Source organism: Siphateles boraxobius, unplaced genomic scaffold (genome assembly GCF_051911475.1).
Source record: "Siphateles boraxobius isolate OS27281-9 unplaced genomic scaffold, OSU_SipBor_1 8, whole genome shotgun sequence".
NCBI classification, from domain to species: domain Eukaryota; kingdom Metazoa; phylum Chordata; class Actinopteri; order Cypriniformes; family Leuciscidae; genus Siphateles; species Siphateles boraxobius.
The window spans coordinates 5,714,923-5,735,148 of record NW_027509208.1 but is presented as its reverse complement, the minus strand read 5'-3'; the positions used below and the strand labels follow the sequence as shown (position 1 = coordinate 5,735,148).

The 20,226-nt window shown below is 38.4% G+C and overlaps 2 protein-coding genes across 3 annotated transcripts in view; both read left to right on the top strand.

The window, feature by feature from the left end:
• The first annotated feature begins 233 nt into the window (after positions 1-233).
• Positions 234-15,377, top strand: apobb.1 (apolipoprotein Bb, tandem duplicate 1). Its single transcript, XM_077220067.1, has 28 exons — positions 234-354; positions 975-1,004; positions 1,253-1,356; positions 1,452-1,597; positions 1,680-1,827; positions 1,925-2,077; positions 2,175-2,299; positions 2,387-2,472; positions 2,562-3,015; positions 3,101-3,215; positions 3,308-3,454; positions 3,569-3,780; positions 3,853-4,048; positions 4,161-4,337; positions 4,432-4,635; positions 4,827-4,994; positions 5,076-5,281; positions 5,362-5,541; positions 5,617-5,726; positions 5,808-6,015; positions 6,125-6,300; positions 6,616-6,776; positions 6,904-7,013; positions 7,125-7,498; positions 7,598-13,627; positions 13,758-13,863; positions 13,992-14,178; positions 14,324-15,377. The coding sequence occupies exons 1-28, from the start codon at positions 300-302 to the stop codon at positions 15,242-15,244; spliced, it is 11,289 nt and encodes a 3,762-aa protein (XP_077076182.1). The 5' UTR covers positions 234-299; the 3' UTR covers positions 15,245-15,377.
• Positions 15,378-17,733: 2,356 nt separating this feature from the next.
• The window catches only part of slc22a16 (solute carrier family 22 member 16), a 28,005-nt gene continuing 25,512 nt past the window's right edge, over positions 17,734-20,226 (top strand). Inside the window, exons 1-2 of one of the 2 annotated variants that reach the window (XM_077220086.1) lie at positions 17,734-18,214; positions 18,938-19,408. In XM_077220086.1, the coding sequence (XP_077076201.1) occupies positions 18,165-18,214; positions 18,938-19,408 (521 nt within the window). In that variant the 5' untranslated portion in view covers positions 17,734-18,164. The remainder of the gene's footprint in view (positions 18,215-18,937; positions 19,409-20,226) is intronic. The other variant, XM_077220087.1, reaches the window with a different exon arrangement.

Here is a 20,226-nt window from a genome sequence, read left to right as displayed (position 1 = left end):
TTACACGGAAGAGAGGAAAATGAATCAATCAATCAACCAACGCAAGTGTTCCTTGGAAAAAAAGCATTTTCTCTCTATTTCAAAGACCGTTGACATTACATGAAACAGTTGCCTTTGTCCTGCCACAGAGACACAAGATGTGAACTTTGGAGTGGGAACTTCACTTTTTTCAAAACTGCCATCTCTCCTCCCATTCCTGCAGGACCTGCGTTAATATATAAGGTCTTAGACAGCAGAAATACCGCAGATTCCACCTGAATTCACAACGGTCTGAAGGAAAGAGCTTAACTGAACCCATCATGGGGGACAATAAGCTCTGGCTTTTGCTGCTTCTGTGTGCAATAGCTGTGGCAAGTAAGTACTACTGAGGATTTGTGACTGGTGGAATTTGTTTTAATAATATACTTTTTAATAATATATTTTCCTGGCGGTTGTTGTAAATAAGAATTCATTTTTAAACGTCTCTCCTGGTTAAATAAAGGTTAAATAAAATAAATATTTTATTATATACAAGTATGTTTTATGTTTCAGTTCTAATCATACTCAATCATTTTACAACGTAAAATAGTATAAAATATTTTTGTATGTCAGTATTTATAGATTTATAAAAATTTATAGATTATAACTATAAAACAAAATAGCGTTTCTGTTGCTGTCTTGTATTTATTTGTTAGTTATGTTTGGTGTTTTTGAATATATTTATCTATTGTTGTTAAAAGGATAGTTCACCCAAAACTGAACATATTGTCATAATTTACTTACCCATAAGGGAAGACAAAAGAGGATATTTAGACGAATATGGGTAATCTGTTTGGTTACTGACATTCTTCAAAATATCTTTTGTGTGTGTTTGGAAATACTTGAGGGTGAGGGTGATTTTTTTGTCTACTATCCCTTTAATGAATAAAATTGAATAAAATTATATGGTAATGGACATTTTTTGTTTGTATAATAATAGTTGTTTTTCACTTTAGATGCTCAAGACGAGGAATTTCCATGCCTTTGTAAGTGCTAAACTATTAACATTTTAATAAAATATAAATGTCTATTATATACAGTATATATTATCTAGTGTTCTTTATCAGGAATAAAACAAATAAGAAAACCATCATCTTTAAGTTTTGAGTTACTGTAACAGTAGAATCTGTTCATTTTCTTTATAATTTATCACTTCATTTAAGGAAAGCAATCTACTGTTGTGAGTCATGTTGTACTGTCCTTGATGTTTAAGATGTGACTTGTGCTCCCCTAGTGGCCAAAAGGTACAAGAGCTTTCACAAGTATGAATACACCTACGAAACAGAGTCTCTAAATGCCCTGAATGGAGCAATCAATGGTCCCAAGGCCAGATGCAAGGTATAAATGTTGACCCTGTCAATATTTATATATTTTTGTTCTTATTTTTATTTTGTATAAAACTTAAAATTTCATACATATTCTCTTTTAAACAGGTTGAGATTGAGGTCCCTCGCACATGTAGCTACATCGTGCGCACCACAGAGTGCACATTGAGTGAGGCGATCGATGTTGATGCTGAAGGAAATCCTATCTTTGGGCCATCTGCTGGTGCAGATGCTTTCAAGGCTGCCATGGAGAAGTATGTTTATCAAGGCACTCTACACCGAGCAGATAAGAAGAAACCGATCGTGTTAAATAAACACTGACCTCTCAATTCTCAGGAACCTACTGAAGTTCACCGTTGAGGGAGACGATGACATCAAGTTGTTTCCAGAGGATGATGAACCAGTCAACATTTTAAACATCAAGAGGGGTCTAATCTCTGCCCTTGCAGTGCCTGTGCTGGAGGAGGACAGAAACAGGAGAATGGTCTGTCATTAACTCTGAAACATCAAAAAAGTTTACGTTTACGTGTAAAAGATTGATATACATTTACTAATCCGTTACAACTTTTCCCCAAAATTAGCCCACCATCTACGGTGTGTGCAAGACAGGCTACTCCGTGAATGCCAGAGAGGACATTGCCACTGATGTCACCCTCAACAGAGACTTGTCTAAATGTGACCATTTCAGGCCTGTCAAGGACCACACCAGTCCCCTGGCCCTTATCACAGGCATGGTAAGTCATCCAGTCTTTGAATAAGACAAAATTACTGTGTGCTGGTTATCTGATGGTTTCAATAATGTGTTAATTTGCTTTCTTTTTCATCACACAGCACTACCCACTTGCTCAGCTCATCAGGAGCAGTCAGACCTGCAACTACAAGTTTGATAATGCACAGAAGCATATGACATCTGCTTCCTGCACTGAAAACCACATGCTTGTGCCTTTTTCTTACAAGTGAGTTCATTAACAACTACACGTGTTTTTAAATTTTGACTGATCATTTGTTTTATTGCTCTGCTAATTCATTATAATTATCAACAGAGGACAGTATGGAGTTACTAATATGGGAAAGCAAGTCTTGACTCTGGTGGGAGTGTCTGTGCACAACGACAGAATCTTTGAGCATGGTAAGCATTTAAGTGTCTTGGACACTTAAATTAGCATGCATTTAGAGTAAGCAGAAGTAATCCTGTTCTCTTGGTTTACCCATCTATAGATGTAGCCAACATGAAGACCCTGCACCTCGACGGCAGCATTGGCACAGTCCATCCGATTCAGGATAAAGAAGCCATGCTGTCTGTTCTAAGGGAACTGGCTGGCCTTCCTGAGACCAACAATGGACATAACAGAGCCCACCTGGCTCACAAGCTTATCGCTACAGTGCGCAAAATGAATGCTGAAAGCCTGAGCGCTGGTCTACCTGAGGCCCTGGAGATTTCTCGCCCCTTGGTGTACCAGGCGTTGTTCCAGTGTGGCACACCAGAATGCACCAGCACCATCTTGCGGGTTCTCAGGACCTTTGACAGTTCCTCAGTAGAAATTGATGCTGCAGTGTATGCCATGGGAATGGTGCCCAACCCATCTGGAGACCTTGTCAAGGAAATGCTAGAGATGGCCAAGTTCAAGGCTAGTAAACCCATTTACTATGGCCTCAGCAATGCTGTCAGGAGGTGAGAAAACAAGGACAACTCAACAATAATTATGTTGTGTGATCTATGAGTGAATTTAAACTTTCATTCATCTGTCTTATCCAAGGCTCTATAAAGTTGAAGGAAGTGTCACCCCAGAGATCCAGGCAGTCGCTGATTATGCCCTTGAACAGATTGGTGACTGCACAGGGAACCAGGAACATGTGTACTTGTCCCTGAGGGTATGTTCAACCTATTCCATTAAGCATGCTTCACCAAATTAAAAATAACAGCTGATATGTGAATATAGAAATCTGTACTTGAAATCTTGTAGATCATTGGAAACATGGCGGTTGCTGTCGGAGCCGCAAGCCCTGCTCTGAAATCAGCGTTTATCCAATGCGTAAACCAACCTGCTGCATCCCCTGAGGTCCAGCAAGCTGCTATTCAAGCTTTTAGACTCACTTCTGTCCCTGACGAGGTAAACCAGATATATGAACTAATTGAAACAATTAAAAATACTAAATATAGTAATACATGTAATAAGTAAATATAAAATAATTATAAAAAATGTATGTTTGACTAACATTAACAGGGCAGAGAGGTGCTAATGAAGGTCATTTTTGATGCCACTGCTCCGATACCGAAGCGTATTGCTGCTTATCTCATTGTGATGAAGGACCCTCAGCCCTCTGAACTGGCTCAGCTGGTTGCTGCTCTGCCTAAGAATGAAAACTGTCAGGCTATGAGCTTTGTTACCTCTCATATCAGCAACATCCTTAGCTCCACAGCACCAGAGACGAAGGAGTTAGTAGAGCTCTTTATGCATTTTAACATTGAGTATAAAAACTGTATTTACATTTTTTTTTTACTTCACAGACTCAGAGAAAAGATTCTAAATGCCCTTCAAGGAAATGAGATCAGATCTGTCACAGATCCAGCGAAATACTCTCGCAATTACAAGATTGGATCTCTAGAGGGAAATGTGATCTTCGAGTCTGAAGAATTTCTGCCCAATGAAGTCATCCTGGAGATGACCATGAATGCTTTTGGAAATGACATAGACATGTTTGAGGTACAGGATTATTCTGCATTCTTAAATTTCCCCCTTCGTTTTACTTGATTATTTTAGATAATCTAAATTAATAAATTAAAATAACTAAATTATTTTTTGTTCTTACTTACAGATTGGATTGAATGGTAAGGGACTGGAACCCACTGTTGATGCCCTGATTGGTATTGATGGATTCTTCCGTGACACCATGCTGAAGACCATTAACTATGCAGCTGACAGCGTGTTCAATGGCAATGACATTATGCAGCGCATGTTCCCAAGCCTATGGAATAACATAAAGACACAAAAGGTCTTTCAAAACGATTAATGAATTTCCACATTTTGCAACATTGATGTCATTCACTTTGGTTTGGTGTATTACTCATGTACCCTTCTCACTCTAGGTCCCCGAGAACATCATCAAGGAAATAAGCAATAATGTGAACAAGCTCATCCAGAAACTGAAGGTTCAGGATAATCCAGAGGCTATGATCTACCTGAGGCTTCTGGGTGCTGAACTGGGTTATCTCAAAACCAAGGATATGGAAAACATGGCCTACTCTGCTACTTTTCTGACTGATAGACTCTTAAATATGTTCCCTACTGATGTAAGTGCTCTGCTTTAAAACAAATATTAGTGCTTAGCAATTCTGCCATGCTCTAAAACACCACAATAATGAAGATCATGGTCGAAAGTCTGAGTGTACTTTCATGGTTTTATATATATATATATATATATATATATATATATATATATATATATATATATATATAAACAAATTAATGATTTGTTTTACAGTTCATAAGGACCCTTTTCTCAAGTGTAAACAACAACCTTTTCCTTCACTACGTCTTCATGGACAATGAGTTTTATCTACCTACTGGTACCGGAGTTCCATTAAGAATTGCCCTGTCTGGTACTTTTACTCCAGGAGTGAAGGGAGGCCTGAAAATGGCCCGTGACATGGTATGGGTCTAACTTTTTTCTTTCATACTAAAGTTATACAAGCTATACCTAATTAACCCAGTTCTTTGTTTATTCACACAGAGCGAGATGGCTTTCATGCCATCTGCCGGAGTTGAGTTTGTGACTGAAGTTGGGGCTCTCTTACCTGAGTATGTCGAGTCTGGTCTGGAGATGCATACCAACATCTACCATGAGAGCGGTCTGAGTGTAAAGGTTGCTGTAACCAACAAGCAGTTCAAGCTGACCATTCCCACACCCCAAGCTCCAACTACACTCATCAGTGTGACGTAATACTTTTTGTTAACACAGCAAAGTGTCATATTGCTCTAAAGTTATAGTAATTCTGAATTTTATTTTCTCTGCACAGCAACTCTTTGTTCTCAGTGACTGGTTCTGAAACCAAGACCATTCCACCCATGATGGAACAAGTGAAAGCAAAGAAATGCACTCCTTTCTTCCCTGGTTTTAAGTACTGCAGTGCCCTGCAGTATTCTAATGCCTTTTCCAGTGATGCCACTCCCTATTTCCCCTTGACTGGTGACAGCAAGTAAGGGAAATACTTGTTTGTTTGTTTTCTTGCTTATTTTTGAATGCTAAAAGGTGAATACTGACCTGTATTTAGATTTGCCATTGAGATCCACCCAACTGGCGAGGTTTCTGCATACAAAGCAACTGTCGACTATGTATATGAAAACAAGGTTGACAAAGTGACTTTTGGTCTGAAGGCAGAAGGTAAAGCATTGTTTAACAAAATAAATAAAATGTCTAGACATTTGAAGTCAACTGAAATGTTGTTGTTTTTCCATATAATAGGAATATCTTTTGAGGGCTCAGCCAAACTGATGTTCGACAGACAGAAATACAGCGTCTCAGCTGATCTCTTAGTTCCTGACTACGACCTGGAAGCTGGAATTCGGGTTCATGCCGTTGACCGCGAAACACAAAGCAGGGCCACACATTCCATCCAGATTGACTTCATTAACAAGAACATACCTGAGGCATCTCTTGTTGGCCTTGCTAAGTATGTACATGTCTAAATTAAATATATTCTAACAATAACAGCATGTATTTTCGATAATTATACATTGTACAAATAAACTTCAGGGTTTAAAATTCTCTTCAATCTTTAGGACAGAGTCAATGAAGGATGCCATGCTGCAGGTTCAGCTGCTCGTTCCTCATTTTCAGACTGATGCTAAAGTAACTGCAAAACTTCAAAATTCTGAGGTCCTTACAGTAGAGCTTGAGAGTGATCTTAGGCTCCCTGAGATGACGACTTCTATTCAGAAAGTCATCCTGAAATACGGTAAATTTTTAACTGAAAGTATGACAAGATTTCCAGATACTCTATAATTTCAGATAAAAGCAAATTCTGAATTCTAGAAATGTCTCGTTTTCATTCATGAATTCAGAGTTTGAATTGAGTTGGTTCCAAAGGAAGATGACGTCTAATTTCAAATTCAATGCGTAACTTTTATGTGACTGCCTATAAAACTATTTAGACTCTCTTAAACTTTGCCTCTGTCAGGCAAACATTAAAACTTATACTTTAATTTCAGTAAATAAACTGTCCTCTAAAAAAGTCCTCTTCTAAATTAACAAATTTTCATGTTCTTTTTAGATGTGGAGAAGATTGAGGCTGAGGTCACTTCTGATGTCAGCACGGAGATTCACAACATTATTCCAATTGATGCCATCAAAGCCACAGTCAATGATCTTCTTGATCAGCAGACTGGCACATCTGGTATGAAGATCCGTGATGTCTTGATCCAATCAGTTGAGGTATATTCAAATGAAATCCTTAGTTCCCCAAACCTATACATTCATACAAATAAGGAAAAGCAAACCATAAAATATTGAATATATAGAAATTATATTAGAATATAACACTATATCCATAATCATTTAGGCCTCAAATGCCTACCTGGAAAAATTTGCTGCTGACATCCCATATATTCAGGACTTTAGGATTCCTGCCCTGCCAGAATTCACTTTCCCTAAGATGCTTTTCCTGAATGCGTGAGTGAATTAAAAATATAACAATTAATTTTAAAATGCAGAAACAAGAATTAAGTATACCCATACTAATGTTAAGTACATTCATATCTTTTTCTTTTCTTTTTATAACAGTGAGGGGGCTGCTAAATACAAGTTTGGCCAGAAATATTACACTATCTCTATTCCCATTCCTCTTGGTGGAAAATCTCTTGGAGATTTCAACTTCCCTGCTTCCCTGACCACACCAAACCTGGTATTACGAGAGATTGGCCTGGAGGTTGCTCCTATGAGGATTTCTCTTCCAGACATCTTTATTCCTGAGAGTCTGTCTGTGTCACTGCCTCTCATGGGAATTGCAGAGGTGTCCAGCAAGCTGAGCAGCAACTTCTACAACATGGAGACAACAGCTTCAGCTGGCAGGGCACTTGATGAAAAACCAAGCTATTCTGCCAAGATTGAAGTCATTGGAACAAGCCCAATGGATCTCCTCTCCTTTAAAGTAGAAGGTACTTGTAATCTTTATTTGCTGCTATATTTTTACTTTACATGTTCTTTAATCTGTAATGAAATACTGATTACTTGAATGCTATTCTGCTTATGTTTAGGATCAGCTTTAGCAGCAGGCACACCCGGAGAATCTTTGAGGGTTGAGATGAAATCATCTCTTGATCACAAGCTCATTGACGCCAGTGTTACTTATTTTGAGGAAATGACAATTGCTGAAAAGATCAAGATGAAATCAAGCAGCAAGATTGAGGCAAACAGTCCCTTGGGTTTGAAGATTTCCCTGGAACACACAGGCCAGGTTGGATTTGATGTGGATGAGATCTCCGGAGATGGAAACCTGATGGGCTCTTTCAAGGCTGGTCCTCTGAATGGTGAAGTTGCTCTCAGGCAGTCACTTATCCTACTCCCATTCAAGCCAGAGGCGAAAATTGATTCCTTTCTGAAAGTAGGCTCAGACCATTTCCAAGCAGAGAACACGATTAAAGCAGCGTTTGCCAATGGAGAGCTCTCTGTTATATCAAAAACAACTGCATTTGAGGGCGTACTGATGCATGACGCTGAAGTTACCTATAAAGGGTCTCAGCTTGCTCTCAAGTCAGATACAAGGGCAAAGGCTCTCGGTCTGAACATTCAAAATGTAGCTGAGGCTAGTGCTAGTCTTGATTTGGTTAACATTAAGATTGACTCTAGTGCTGACACTGCTTCTGCTGGAAATATCTTCCGTTCCCAGTTTCTGGCAGCACTAGATGGCAATGGGCTAGATGTAAAAGGTGATGCCTCCGCATATCTGGTTCAACACACAGCTTCCCATAATTGCAGCCTATCCTTGACCAGGGATGGCCTGACCACGAGTGGCACAACCTTACTAAAATGCCCTCGCATGCCTTTGTCAATTGAGAACAACTTTAATGGAGCCCTCGACAGTTCAAAGCTTTCCTTGTCGGTTGAGACGAAGGTTAAATTTGTTGAACTAACAATTGAAAATACAAATTCTCTGTCTGCTTCCCTGTCCTCATTAGCTTTCACCTCTAACGCTATTAGCAATGATGGAACATATAAGCATGACTTCTCCCTTCAGATTGAGCCATTCAGTACTTCAGTGAAAATCAATAATCAATTGAATGTTCTGGACATCATCCTGATTAATGAGGCTCAGTTTAAGGCACTTCCATACACAGCTGAACTGATTGGCAGTTCGAAGCTTGCCTCTGGGGCAGATGAGCTGAAGCACACGTATGAGATCAGATATGAAGATCTGGTTGCCACTGCCAAATGTGGTACTACTGGAAAACTCATGGGATCTCACATGAGACATAACACAGAAATCGAGGTTGCTGGACTTTCAGTCACATTCGGCAGTGATGCCCATTTCAACTCTCAGTACCTACGCTTTGACGGTAACTTCCACGCTACTGCTGTTCCTTTTAGATTCAATGTTGATGCCATGGCCAATACAGACGGTGATTTGTATCTGTATGGAAAACAGAGCGCACAAGCTTACACTAAATTTCTTATGAAGGTAGAACCACTTGCTTTCGCACACTCGCACGAATGCAGAGTCTCAACAACTCACAATCTGGACAATGGTCTATCAATTGAAACCAACCTTGATAATAAGATTGACACTGTCCTGACCCCATCTGAGCAGAGGGCAATAGTGAGAGTAAAATCTAAGGTTAACAACCATATCTTCAGCCAAGATGTGAGTGCTTACAATACCCCTGAAAAACTTGGATTAGAATTATCTGGATCAATCATGACAAACCTCTTCAACAGAGTTGACTCCGACAACCAAGACCACTTTTTCTCAGCCTTCCTAAAATATGATAAAAACACTAACAGTCGTGTCTTCAGCCTGCCATTAATTGAGCATTTTCCTGTGTACTTGCAACACATGAAAATTACAATTTTGAGGACCGCTGAAGCCATGCAGTATTATATCAACAGAGAAGATATTATTGCAGAGATTGAGAACTTGGCCAAGTACATTAGTGATTTTGTGAAGGAGCTAAATCTGGAGAGGAGAATTGTTAAGATCAGCGAGGACCTGATTGCTCTTTATGACAAGTATGGAGTTACTCTGGATGACCTGGAGGCCTCTCTGATTAATCTAAACCCTGTTGTGATGAAGCTAGTCACTGAACTGGACACTTGTGTAGAGGAGATAGAAAAATATGTGAGGGAAATTATTGCAAGTGGCACACTATCTGACACTGCAATACAGAGACTAACAGAAGTACTGAATGCATTCAATGAGAAATATGATGTAAAAACCATAGTTTTTGCTGTCATTGAGGCTATTGAAACTTTAATTGAGCAAATTGATGTATTGAGACTGAAGGGCAGTAGCATTGCCATCTTGCAAAATCTTGAGGAACAGTATGCTATTAAATCCAAACTGGAGGAGATTGTGGGTGAACTGAAACAGTTGGCTGACTTTGACCAAGGAAAGTTCATTGAGGATGTGAAAAACTTTGTTACCTCTGCCAGCTTCCGAGACTATGCAAACAATTTGGTGGCTCAAATCCCTACAGAGGAAATCAGCAAGACTGTTGAAAAAGCAAAACAATTGCTTACTGTACTAGGAAGCAGGTTGAATGCCATCTATAGCAACATGAGAGAATTTTTGGTGAAATCTGGGGTTGACAAGAAGATTGAAGAAATTCTGAAAAGGGTTGTTGAGCTAATCAAGAAGTTAAATATAGAACAAACTGTTGAGGGTCTTGCTAGTACTTTGAAATCTATTCTGATCCCTGTCATAGAGCTGCTGGATAAGGCCATCAACTACTTGAAAACAACAGAGGTAAAGGAAATCATTGAGCATTTGAACAACTGCCTAAACCATTGCATTGGCTATATTAGATCATTTGACTACAATGTGTTTGTGGATGAGGCCAACCAGAAAATCAAGGAATTAATAAAAGATCTTTACACTATGAGTTTGTCACTTGAGATTCGCCAAAAGCTTGAGGCAATCAGAGAATTTGTGAGTTATGCTCTGTTATCTCTTAGTGCTTGTCTTGAGGAGCTGAGAGCAGTCAAAGTTGCAGATGTGGTCAAAAAACTCAAGGACATTGTTGATAGCACAGTCTACATTGACATTGAGGCACTTACAGAAAGCCTCAGGAAGAGAATTATAGACATGGACATCAGAGAAGATATCCTCCAGGCCCTGAAGCAAGTGACTGGTATCTACACTAATGTAGTGGCCATTGCAACAGACATATGCAGTGCTGTTGTGGAAGAAATCCAAAACATCCTTGAAGATCAGGAAATTGTCAATGAGTTAAAGCAAATCTGTGATGCAGTTAAAACAACACTGAAAACAACTGAATTCAAGATCCCATCTTTCACTTTTCCACTCACTGACCTTGTTGTAGCCCCCTTAACAATACGTTTAGAGAAGCTTCTGGAAATCAACCTCCCTTCTACTTTGATTGACCTTCCAGAATTTACTATTCTGCAATATTACACTGTACCACCAATCAGAATGGAGTATGATGATATCAGGCAGGGACTGTTAGACCTATTGAAATTCATTGCCAACTATGAAGTGCCATCTGCTGATGCCATCTTTGGCGACCTTAGAATTATCTACCTGCCAGACATCTCTGCCATCACACTGCCAGAGATAAGTTTTCCAGAGATTTCCCTCCCTGAAATTCCTAAATACATTACTAAGCACAAATTCTCAGATCTGAAGATCCCAGAATTCACACTCCCTGCAGTCCCTAATGAGGTCATGATGCCCTGCTTTGGAAAGCTGTATGGTGAGGTTAGAGTCACCATTCCAATTTTCAACATGAGAACTACCATGGAATTCTTAAACTCTACTGAAAGTGCAGAAACCCCTCAGCTCACAGGGCACATTACCTCACATGGATTATCTGAATATGACATCCTTAAATATAGCTTGGATTCCACAGCTCGGGTTGCCATGCCTAAGATGAGTCGTGTGATTGTTGCTGAAACCCTGAAGATCACTCACAGTATCCTAGCTGTTGACCATCAAGCATCAGTGTCACTCTATGGCTTCTCAGCCCAGGCTACAGCCAAGAGCACTGTGAAGGTAACTTCTGGCCCCTTTACTGCTGACATTCTTAACATTGCTTCTTTTGCGCTGGAGGATGGAATGTCTGCAAATATTAAAACAACATATACTGATAAGGTACGCATTCCTGCGCTCTTATGGAACAGTGGCCATTCTTACACTAATGAGTTCATACTTAGGCAGGATGGTTTAAAAATCCTTCTGACCATGGAAGAAGAAGTCAAGGGTCAAATATCTGTGAGTGACACGTCTGATGATATCATCATAAAGAGTATCTCAACTATAATTATTACTCCAACAACAGCTCAGATGACCATTTCTGTAGATGGCAACAGTGGAATTTCAAAAATTAAACAGAGAATAAATGCTGAAGCTGTTGCCCTGAGCTACATCGACTTCACTGCCCGTTTTGAACATGGTACTGCTACTGAGTTCACTTACTTGCTGGATGCTTCTGGGAAGGCTAATCTCAGAGAAATGAAGGTAGAGATGAAGGCAGACTATGACACAAAGTTTGATGGATTGGTCAGTGGTACCTTTTCCAGTGCATTCAACATCTTAGTGCATCCCTTTGAGGTGGTCCTTGATTTCCAGAACAAGGCTAATACTAAGCTCAGCTTCATAGAACAATCTGCCAAGTTTGATCTCCAGAATGATTATACTGTCATCATAAATAAGGACATGCAAAAGTTGAGCACTGTGGCACTGGCTCGCTTCAACCAATACAGATACATCCACAACTTTACCGTTGCCAACAACAGAGAAGAGGCTGGCATTTACACAGTAGTAAATGGAGAGGCCAATTTGGAATTCCTAACTGTCCCATTCAGTATTCCACCTATCAAGTTTTCAACCATAACTATGATTATTGACACTCCAGAAATCAGCAACATCAACCTATATGAATATACTGGCCTTAAGCATCTGTTGATCAACTTTGACCAGGTCATTGATCTTGATGCAAAGATTGTCTATCAGAAGAGCAAAGCTGCACCCATTATTGATCTCGGCCTCATTAATGTCTCTCCTCTGGGCGATTTAAAATCAGAGGTTTCTTTCAAGTCATCTATATTCAGCCTTAATGCTAATGCTGGAATCTATGGGAAGGATAACCCGGTAATTCGATTTGTAGCCACTACTGCCTCTGAGTTTGAGGGACTGAAGGCAAAGCTTGTAGGTACCAGCAGCCTGAGCACTAAAAGTGGATTAAAAATAGCCACTTCTATACTTCTGGAAAATCCCCACATTGAAGGAACCCATGAAAGCACTGTAACTATGAACCCAGATAACTTTGAAGCTGTACTTTCTGTGACCACAGCTGCAAATGTTAATCTACCTATTCTTACAGCTAAAGCAAACCATCAACTTACTGCTGACAACAAGGCCCATTTAAAAGCGGATTCCACTTTTACGATAGAGTACACCTTTGACATTCCCATTATTAAGTTTGTTGGTAGGGGAAATGCCGAAAACACCTTAAAAGGTGAAGGAACTTCTACGTTTATCTCTGCTGAGACTCTCATAAAGGGTTCCATTGATGGAACATTCCTAGACCGTGGTATAGTGAAGGGAGCTCTGAATTATGATGAATCCATCTATATGAATGGCAATAGTTTGCGATATGCTCTTAAAACGGTTGGTGATGGCAACGTGAATTATGGAGATCTAAAGGTGGCATTTGATGTGGATGAAAACCTGTCTGTGGAGACAGCTATTGAACATGTTTATGCTATGCTGAAATTTTCTTCCAAGAACGAAGCAAATATCGGAGGTTTTAACACAAAGGGAGTTCATACTGGCCAGGCCACAGTTGATCTGGATCTTTTGAAGTCACTGGTGGCTGATGTGAAAATTGACTTGTCTCAACCAAGCACCTTTGGTGACCTTAGCATCTCTGAGATGGTGGTAGTGGAGCTCAGTGTACTCAAGCAGAAAATTGATTACTCATCAAAAATCGCCTCTCCAGTGTACACCACAGATGTTGTTGCTAAACTAGATGGTAGTGCCCCAGACTACAAAACTGTTCTCAAGGCTACAGCCACGTCACCAGTTGTGTTGCTGGAGTACGACCTGGACAGTAAGTGTCTGCAAAGAAAAACTGACAAAAGAATTAATAAATGTGTATCATTCAATGATACTAATATTTTCTAAGAATAAACTAGGAATGGACGGTGTGATTAACAGATTTTTGCTTTCACACAAAACAGGCTCTATGAGTACTATAATGGAGAACGATGCCCTGGTTGTAGGAGCTAATGCTGTACTTACACATGCTGAATTTAAAATGGACATCAGCAATGTTATTCGCATTGGGTAATGAAAAAACTTCAGACTTTTTATTGAATTAAAGTAAAAATATTTTTTTACGCTTACAAGTATTCTTTTGTTTATAATATTTTTTTTTTGTAAAACTGAATTACTAATTATTACTTCTGGTTTAGTGATCCTAGCCATACCCTGAATGTGGACATCACCAGCCCAACATTCACTGATGTAAACCTTCGCTTTGCTGCTCGAAGAGATGGTATAAGTGCCTCGGTTTCTACACCGACAACTGGCCACCTTGGCTTCCAGCTTCAAGGAATGATTCCATCCCAGATGAATGCGAGGATCTACAGCCGTTATGCAGTAAGTGGCATTTCTTTTGTTACTATTTTTAACCGAGCTGTTAATTCAAGTTAGAAACGTTTGCATTCTGGGGGTTTTTTTTGTTGTACTTACATAATTACACTTACATGATTGTCTATATTGTAATCATTGTGTTTTTTTGCAGTCTGCACCACAGGATGATGTTGACATTCTGATCATCAGAGCTGCACCAAAGGGAGATAAAAAAGTACTTTCGGTCAGCTACAATTTACAGGCTGCATATGATGTGTCCACAGGCTTGATGAACAGAATAACAGAAATCTCATCAAGCGTTACAGGATTTGCTGAAAAATATGGCATCATTATTACTCTTGAAAGACTTGATAAGATTCTCAGAGAGGTTGAAAGAGTCTATGCAGATGCCCGCAGTCATTCTCTCTGGACCAGCCCAGAGCTCAGTGAGCTATCTAAACTGTTCAGAAATGTAGTTGTTACGTACCAAAAGAACATCCAGGTCATGATTAATGCTGTCATCGACTTCCTGAGAGAGACCAAATACAAACTGCCTGGAATGGATGAAGCTACACTGCCTGAAATCTGCAAGAAAATCAAATCTATAATTGCAGAAATGCTGGAGAAACTTGCCAACAACCTGGAGATATATTTCTCTCCCATCATGGAGAACTTCAACACAGCTGAAATTGTGTTTCCCACTGGAAAGGTCATCACTGTAGCCGAGTTCAAAGAAAATGTGAGAAGTACGCTGAAAAGTCTCCTAGTTATGGTGGCAGATGTGATGAAGCAAGTGGAAAGCCTTGATGTTTTTCTTGAGAAACTAGGACAGATAATTCAAGAGGTTGTTGATAAAGCACAAGAATCTGTGGACAGCATAAAGTCCAACATCTTAGAAGCTGTTGCTGCTCCCCTTAACACTTTCTACAAGACGTTGCTGCGGAATTTAGATGAGCTTAAAGGGATTGTTCTTTTCAGCATTATGCTCCCTTTAGGTAATTTACTAACCAACATTTCTACTGAATTTGAGGAAATGCTTAAAGCAAATAATGGAATACAGCAAATTGAGCTTCCTTTCCCTTTTTTCCAGTAAAATTTTCATTCTGAACACACAGTGAATTAAATAAACACTACCATCTTTTGACATGAACATTCTTAAATGGACATTCAAGCCTTTGGACACTTAATTGAAGTGCAGTACCAACATGTTTAAAAAGCAATCACTGATGCCATACATGCCTCAGTAGTATGCTGTTGTATTATTCTATTTGTATAAATGATGATTCAAATATCAACCTAGGTATAAAGTACAAAAATGTCAATTGTGACAAAGTTTCATCCTTGTTCTGTATCTTACATTAATGACATGATGAGGCTAAATAAAGAACTTTTATTATGCAATACCATAGAACTTTTCATTTTGTTTTTCCAGTGTTGATAGTCTGATTACCTGGGCTGCAGTTCTCAAAAGTATTGTGAGCTAAGTTGATTGTAGAGACCATTGGTGCCAAAGACCTATGATCTACTTAGACTTACATTACAATTGAGAAATGCAGCCCTGGACAGTTTAGCAAATTGCCTGTATGTATACAGTATGATTATGAGCAAAAACACATGTCTCTTCCTCAAAAACAAAGATACAGTGTATGCTATTATTAACGGTGAAGAGTACACTGTTAAGTATGGAGCAGTTTTAATATAGCCTACTGTAATATATTTATAAACAGCAGATGTGATAACATACAGCAAAATCTGCATTACAAAATACTACCTCTCAGTATATGAGCAAGAAGTCACTTCAATATTCCAGAATACTTCTCTTGCTAAGAACATGTGCATAAAGAAGTACCTGAAGAAAGATTTGTGGATGCATTGTCAAAGCAAGTTTACTTTCACATAGCTCTATTCTGCCTACGCTTAATGTTCACAGTGCCAACAATTCAGTGTCTTCACCACAAGGAGGCAGAGTAATGATAAAAGATATGATGGAAATGGGTCTTTTACAAATACACAAGAAATAACTAACCTCAAATAATGCAGATGGTGACATTAAATTGAATCTAGTTATTTCTTGTGTATTTGTAAAAGACCAATTTCCATCATAGCTTTTAGCATTACTCTGCCTCCTTGTAGTGAAGACACTGAATTGTAGGCACAGTGAACAAAAATTATATTTACATGTATGAATTTGGCAGACGCTCTTATCCATAACAACTTGCATTGCATTTCAAGGTACGCATTTACATTCTTATCAGTTCTTGCTTTCCCTGGGAAAATTCCAAATTCAGACGAGATGAAATGCATTATGCCATTATAGTGCTGACTGTATATCAACACTATTAGAACTCTTTCTTTGTGTATTTTTTGTTTTACATTTTTTTATCGCATTTAGTTTCATTTCCCCTGATTGTCCCTTTCTTTGGAAATTTCCAATAAATCATCGAGAAATAAATAATAAAATAACCTCCTATCTTTTCACTTATTCATAACAGAATAATACAACGAATTCAAAATGATCAAAGCAATCAATTCACTGTGATACAAAACATTTATGTGACTGTTAGAATTTATTAAATGATTCAGAATATTTTATGAATTTTTGAGTGATCCAATTTTATCTTTGCCAGGAGAGCTTTCCTTTTTGTAGGAATTAAACCATCTAAATATTATGTGGTTTTGACGTAAGTTTTCTTCTATTTATTTTGCCTTTTCTCCCTCAGTTTAATCGATGCCTTGAAGTGTGAACACACCAGCTGTTGAATGTTCGAGTGAAGGTTACTGTATTCGTGTCTTCTGTACATGTGCGTGTTGAAGTGATGTAGAAAGAATAACGTTTTGAAAGTTTTCATGTATTTGATGCAGATGCATGAAATTCCTATTTTAGTGAGGTGGTTATTTTAGTGAGAGCATGTCTGTATATGTATGTAGGCCTATGTAAAGTAGGCTATATTTATGCAAAGTGCCATACACTCTGCTGTGACCACATGTTTAAAGGGTTAAATTTAGGAGAGAAAATGATCTGAATCCTGGCATTCAGAGACTGACAGAGGGAAAAATTAATCTCTACCATTATTGCCCTAGAAAAAAGTCACTGAAGCCATTCACATGCATTTTGTGACAACGTGTTTATAATGTTTATGCTAAGTTTAAAGCCTTGTTCATCGTTTACCTATAGCTATTGAGAAAAAAATATTTATTTTGTTATTTTAGTTTGGACATTTACAACATTTACAAAAATTATTCCAATCTAAGATGATTTTGATGCACTGTGTGTTGGAAACCAACATACAGTACAAAAACACTGGTAAAGCACATTTGTGGAATTAGACTTTTGACTCAAAACCATACTAACTGAGATATATTCTTTGTGACAACTAGCCCCGGTCTAATAAATTAATTATTAACAGAGGATGCACTGATTGATTGATTTACTCCTTGATTGAATTAGCACATTTGCTAGAGTAATGGTCTAATTGATTAACGTAACGCTTGTCTTTGGAGGATAAAATAAATAAATTAAAATTTAAAGAGCGCGCACACACTCACGCACAAACTTAGGCTAGTGGACAGTAGACATGGGTTACAGACAAATTGAGTGGGCATGTTCAAAGCAGATTTGTTAGGCTTCCATTAAACCTAAATTATTTAATACCCATCTCACGTAACAAGGATATTTCCAGGGGTATCTTGTCAACTTTAAATTCTGCATAACCTGACAAGAGTTATTATAGTAGGCTAATACGTCTACGATGGAAGTAAAAACAAGAGAAATTTGTGTTGATCAAATATGATCTAATTTCAGCAGTTATGGGCACTATTGGCTCTTCTTCACTCTTCGGGGTGTCACATTACCAAATGTTATGCAAACTTTTTGGTTTTAATCGTTGTTTGCCTTGGAGTGGAAAGTTACCCACGGAAACCGCCCCTCCTACTATACGGATCTAACATGTACAAATGGACAAGAGTTAGAAGAGAACTTCTCACACTTGAGGATCAAGCTGCACAAGCTGAAAATGACCACTGGCGTGGAGCGACTATTCGACGAACTTGGACACTTTAAAAGGTAGCCATTTGTTCCCGAACGGTACATTGATAAGTAATTTATGGGAATGGACACATATCTGTTAATATTGACACCAAATCATAGTATCGTATGAATTATGTGGAATTTTCATTTGGTTGCCCTTTAATAGAAGCGTGTAAATGCTCGCGTGCGCTGTTGAAGACGTGCTACACGAATATCCAATTCTGTAAATAATGTTTACAGTTTTACGTAAAAAGTTTGCTTAAAATTATAATGTTAATACTTATTTTAAATTATTTACATTCATACATTATTACTTTAAACTGCAGGAGAAACTTTAGGTTAGCCTACCTTACAATATAATATTTTAGCCTATAAAAGTCAGTAGGCTATATTTTTTTAAAATAAGAAAAAAAGAAAGAAAAAAAATGCCTATAATGAACAAGGTAATAAGTATATACATTTATGAAGAGATATTGTTAAACTGCATGTTAAACAGGATATTACATCTGTCAACTACAGCAGCATTTTTACTGTTAATTTAACAATGACTGCATTGTGTAAAATGTCATTGTAAACAGATTTGTATTGCCTGCATGTCAATTAATGTATGTCAGTATTTGCACAAGTTGGCAGTGTTTTCCTTAAAATTACTGTTTGTATTTATTGAATATTTAATGTATAATTGATAATCAATGATGTGTGCACCTTGTCTTGTCACTCTTGCACGACTTCCAATTTATCCTTCTACTTTCCCTTCAGGTTTCAGGCATGTCTCTACTTCGCTGCTATTTTCCAGGCCATCTCCTGTGGAATACATTACCTGGCTTCGGTTTTCCTAGTTGAAACGCCAAATTTTTTTTGTGACACTCCAAATATCACAGACATTCTATATAGAAATCACTCATCAACCTCTCTGGCAGATATCTGGACTCACTACAAGCCAGGTGATGGCCCAGTGGTTGTACGGACAGCTGGAGGAGACCAGTGGGAACTTAGTCCTTGTTTCAAAGCTCTGCGGCTTGATGCCATCAATTTTCAATACGAGTTTTTTGGGAACAAGACTGTGGAGTCATGTGGTGGCTTTGTCTATGATCACAGCGAGGTTGAGCAGAGCATCGTAACAGAATGGGACCTGGTGTGTGAGAAGGAATGGCTGGCCAAGCTTTCACAGCCAACGTTTATGCTGGGAGTTTTGGTTGGAGCCTTGGTGTTTGGGGATGTCGCAGACAGGTAAATTGTCTGTTGCATCTTACTCACACACACACACTTACAAACACACACTCAGAACTTAAAAGCGATATTAGTATAAGGACACAGACACAGTGGTTCTCATATTAACATAATTATATTTAAAACACACCACCCCTAAACCTAACCTTTAAAGAAACCTGCTTACATTATTAGATCAAACAAGGCATAATTTGGCATATGTATGAGTATTTCAAATAGCAACGACCAATGCAAATGTCCTCACGAGTAGAGTTTTGACAATGTTCACTATATTTGTGAGGACATTTAAAAAAAAATGCCAAAACTGCACAAACTCAAATTCATTCAAAGCAATGGAGGGACAAAAATTACAGATAAGCTAATGAGACAAATTATTACATTTTAATACAGTTACCTTCATGAGTGCAGTGAATAAAAGTTACCATAAGACTTGAGATGTGTTTGCAAGAACACAGCATGCTCAGCAGCAAACCTGCAAGATCTGTTATTTAGGACAGAAAAAGAGAGAAGGCTGAACAAGATAAGTGTAATTTATGCTACGGTACTACATTAAACTTGAACATTTAATATTGCAGCATGGTTTACAATTGGCAAATATTTGGTTCTGCGGTAAGAAAACTAAGAGTAGAGAGAGCAGTACAGGATGTGAGATTTGCAGACACTGCATGGCTGCATAGAAACAGGATATTACAGGTTCGCCTTCCAGAATCAGAGAATGAAAGTCGATTTACATACTGGACACCACTGTATATTTGATCATGTTCATTTTATAGATTGGTCAAGGTTGTTCAAAAGTAGTAAAGTACTATTTTGTTCAA